The sequence below is a fragment of the Echinops telfairi genome, unplaced genomic scaffold (assembly GCF_000313985.2).
Source record: "Echinops telfairi isolate 266 unplaced genomic scaffold, ASM31398v2 ScPeMD7_70;HRSCAF=299, whole genome shotgun sequence".
Taxonomy (NCBI): domain Eukaryota; kingdom Metazoa; phylum Chordata; class Mammalia; order Afrosoricida; family Tenrecidae; genus Echinops; species Echinops telfairi.
In genome coordinates this window covers 63,778,354-63,782,717 of record NW_022103968.1, presented here as the reverse complement: position 1 = coordinate 63,782,717, position 4,364 = coordinate 63,778,354, and the positions used below count along the sequence as shown (strand labels likewise).

The following is a 4,364-nucleotide window of genomic DNA, read 5'->3' as shown; positions in this document are numbered from 1 at the left end:
GCAGCGGCGTGGACATCTGGGGACAGCTTCCCCATTGAGCCCAAAGGGGCCTTTAGGAAGCAGGGGAGGTGTTCTCAAAGTGGGAGGCCCGCTCCCCACGAAGGGGTGCTCGGCCCGGCTTCCCAGCTGCTGCTGGCCACGTGTGCAGGTGGGTTCTCCTCCCAAGAGTTCCCGCAGTGAACTTCACCTGCCCCCTCCCCCTGCCGGGCTGGGATCCCCTCCCCCTCCCCCTGGGGCTGCAGTTAGCTGCAGGAGGAGGAAAGGTGTAGAGACAGACCTGAGGTTTGCTCATTTTGAGGGTGAGACCTGGGCCTTGGCAGGAGAGGAAGAGACCTTTTTTGAGGGGGTCAGAGTCCTGCGGGCAGGCCCTGGTCTTAGGGGAAGTGTGGCTGACAAAGGAGACCAGCCTCGCTCCTGGTTCCTGGACTGCCTGAGGGCTCCCACAACCGGGGCATGGGGTCAGGGGCTCCCCCTCTAACCCTGTCACAGACAGCTTCCTGGACACTGCTCCAAGAGCTAGCCGACAGAAATACAAAAGACCACCCAGCCCACCTGGGCACACGGGGTGGGGGGGGAGGGGGCTCTGGGCGTGAACAGGAGACAGTCTTAGAAGGGCAGTGTTGGCCGTTCTGGCGTCCCACCAACCTACCGTGGTCACATCAGAGTCCGGAGGGGTCATCTCCACCAGGTTGATGTAGTAGGGCGCATCCTTCCAGGTGGGATGGTTGTCATTGATGTCCAGGAGGGTGACGTTCACCTGTGAAGCCACAAGGGGCGCGGTGGAGCACACCAGCTTCCTACTGGCCAACAGGAGACTAGCCCCACGGGCTTCATCACTTTGGGGGCTCTGGGACAGGGACAAGAGGGAGCCAGTTCCCTCCAGGAGGGGAGGGATGAGGCACTGTCTCATCCGGACACAGGGGAATGGATGGAATGACTCTTGAAACCCTGGCCGTGAGTGACCCCAAGATTTCTCCCACCTCATCCCTAGTCTTTGCTGAAGGGGACTGACAGGGTGGGGGAAGCTGGGGTGGGAGAGCTGATACAATCCCCTGAGCTTCCCAGTTTCAGCTACAAGCCAAGCAATTTCCCTGCTCCCTTGCTGCCCAGGTAAATTATTGATAGAGCTTGAATTCCTATTAGCTGGGGCTTCCTGTGACCGAATAGGGCACTGGGGGCTTGCCTGCAAGTCCCCAGCCAACAACACCCACCCGAGCTCTTCTGGCAGGGGAAGGAGGGGGCGGCTCTGTGGGTTGGGGTGAGGGCCTTGGGGAGAGGTCTCCTCAGGGAGAAAGCCCACGGGGAGGGGCTGGGAAAGGGGCAGAGACTGGCGCTTCACCTCCACGGAGGCTGCTACAGCTCTCAGTCCTCATTCTCTTTGGCCAGGGGTCCTCAACCTTTTTAAACAGGGGTCCAGTTCACTGTCCCTCAGACCCGTTGGAGGGCCGGACTATAGTTAAAAAAAAACAACAACTATGAATGAATTCCTATGCACACTGCACATATCGTATTTTGAAGTAAAAAACAAAATGGGGCAAAACACCCAGGACCTGGATAAATATCATCAACGGGCCACATGTGGCTGACTTCCTGTAGCTCCCTATACTCAGAGGCTCCTTCGGGGGGTATCACAGGTCTTGGGGTAGGATGGGGCTTCCGATCTTCACTGTCCTTCTGTCCGTCTGGTTCCAGCAAGGGAAGCCCAGACATCCCATCTCGGCCAGCAGGGGGTGGGGTGGGGGGTGGGAGGCGCTAAGGACTGGTCCCAGGGTTCCCCCTGGCCCAGCTTCCTACTCTGAGTGGCTGTGCTGCCGGGAAGCCCCTCCCAAATCTCTTGTCGCTCATGCCCTCTGCTGCCTGCCACTGGATGGCCTTTGGAGGAGAGGGCAGAGAAGACCCCTCCCCTTCGTTTTCTTGGGCCTCCTCACAGCTCAGGTAGAAGGCCCTTTCTACCCCACCGCTGAGGTGGCCCCAGGGATACCTGGGCTGATGATGGACTGGGGCCCAGGGGATCCCCCCATGAAGATGATCGAGGGGGTGACCTGGCTGGGAAGCGGGGAGTGAGGGCCCGGCAGGGGTACTCACGGTGGCGATGCCTGTTTTCTGGTTGTGGCCCACACCCCCGTCCACTGCCCGCACGATGAGGATGTACTCGGCCTTGGCCTCCCGGTCCAGCAGGGAGGTGGTGGTGATCTCACCTGCAGGGGAGGTGCCCAGTGAGTGGAGGCCCAGAGGTGAGCAATGGAAGCAGAGTGTGCAGAGAGCTGTGTGTGAAGTCACCCAGCCAGAGAGCAGGGGACCAGGGTGCAGGCAGCACTGTGTCCTGGGAAGCGGTACCCCGGAGCTGGGCAATCGAGCCCCAGGAGGAAGGGGCTTTTCCAACAGGGGAAATCCGGGCTGATTTAGGGGTGGGGGCAGGGAGCAGGGCAGACAGCCATCAGATTTGTATGCAGTCACGAAGTTCCTGTCACTCACACTTTGACCTGGTCTCCCTGGGGGGAGAGCGACTGAAAGCCCCGTGCCTCAGCTTCCACGCCTGGCCAAAGGGAACGATAATGAGACCTTTCTCATCGGACTGCTGTGGGGACGACTTCAGCATCATGGAAAACTCAGAACAGTGCCGCCTGAGAAACCCAAGCCAAACTCAGGATTCCGGCTCATAGAGACCCTCCAGGGCAGGGAGAGAGCTGCCTGGGGGGGTGTCCGATATGGTAACTCTTTACGGGAGTGGCAAGCCTCATCTTTCTCCCACGGAGCAGCTGGTGGTTTCGAACAGCTGATCTTGTGGGTATCTTGTGCCCGACGGATAACCACTACGCCACCAGGCTCCTAGGACGGTGCCTGGCACTGCTTATTCAGTTGGTGATGGGGAGGCAGGAACAGGACTGAGAGGGAGCACTTTCAAAGACCCCTCTCTTAAGGTGACCAGATTTTAACATTGGTGAAGCGGGACACCATTAGCCACATGGCAGCCGAAAACCATATATTCCCTTCCTGTTCTCCCACCGTTCCCTAGTTTGTCATGCATTCTTTCCAAAAATCAGGACTTTTTTAAAACGCCGTGGGACAAATTGTTAAAAATCGGGACTGTCCCGCCAAAAGCGGGACGTCTGGTCACCTTACTCTGTCCCTCTAACATACAGTCAGGTTGCCCCGTGTTCTCCCGCGTGAAATATGAGTCTATGCGTCGGAAACCCCGTTACTGCGGTGTGACCCACGAGGGCGCCACACAGCAGGGGCGTGCAGTGATGTGCTCAGCAATCCGTTCTTCCACAAAAGGAAGCGTGCTGCCAATTTCCACTGTTTCCGTTCTGCCCCCAAGGCCCGTGTACAATGGCCAACGGAGATGGGGTGCCGGGAGCTGGGCAGAGAGAGCCCCGCACGACCGGCTCTTCTGAGACCATGCCTGCTGGGACGAGCCCTTGGCTTTGGCACAGCGCTGGGACCCGGTTGCCAGCCTTGGACATTACTATGGCCAAGCCATTGGCCATCTCACGAGAGTGGAAGAGCGGTTCTGCTCTTTGCAGATCATAGGACCTCGTGCATGAAAGGCCCGGTGAAGTCCGACACAGCTCCTCCCCGATGGCCGGCCTTGAGAAAGTTACTTCAACTCTTTGAAGCTCAGCTTTCTCATCTGTACAATCGACATGATTATCCTTTCCAACCAGAGCTGCTATGAGGAGGCAGTTGGTAGGCAGTTTGTTTCCTCCCGATGGGCGAGACCCCAGGGCTCAGGACCCTGCACGATTCACCTCTGCAGCCCCACTGCCTGAGGGAACCGGGTGGCCTGAGGCCAGGCGCTTAACTTCTCTGTGCTGGGTCTCTTCTTCGACCATAAAACCAGGGAGCTGGGCCAGCCGGTCCCCAGAGCCCCTCACTGGGGAGGGTTGAGTGGGAGCCAGGGTCAGCAGCAAAGGGCCAGCAGCAGGTCTGCCTGCAGGGCGGCAGGGTGAGGAGGAGATTAATCTGGAGAAAGTTTTAAACACGGACTTGTCGGCATGATCGATCACTCCTCCTGTCGGGGAAATTAGATCCAATTAAGGCCACTGTGGCGGAGCCGCCCGGACTAATTTGGCCGCAGAGCTCAGAGGAAAACGCGACCACCTTTGGAGCTCAGGAGCCGGGGAAATGTCCATATCATCATTAAAAGCCCCCAGGTGGAGATGGAGTCCCTGGCTAGAGAGGCGGTGGCGGGGGATTTGGAAAGGTCAGGGTGTGGGCTCTGCCTCTGGGTGGAGGAAGGGCTGGCGAGTGCTTTTATGGTACCTAGTGCGGCAATGTCAAGTGCGGGTTCTGCGGGTCCTGCCCAGTGACTTAGCCGCTCTCCTGCCTTCCTTTCCTTCTCAGGATCATATGGGTCCCAG

The 4,364-nt window shown here is 58.6% G+C and overlaps 1 protein-coding gene across 1 annotated transcript in view; it reads right to left on the bottom strand.

Annotated features, from left to right (window-relative positions):
• LOC123521851 (cadherin-23-like) overlaps positions 1-4,364 on the bottom strand; it is a 48,543-nt gene that overhangs the window by 31,087 nt on the left and 13,092 nt on the right. Inside the window, exons 5-6 of the mRNA XM_045291691.1 lie at positions 2,086-2,198; positions 650-757 (exon numbers count right to left, since the gene is read on the bottom strand). Of these exons, the coding sequence (XP_045147626.1) occupies positions 650-757; positions 2,086-2,198 (221 nt within the window). The remainder of the gene's footprint in view (positions 1-649; positions 758-2,085; positions 2,199-4,364) is intronic.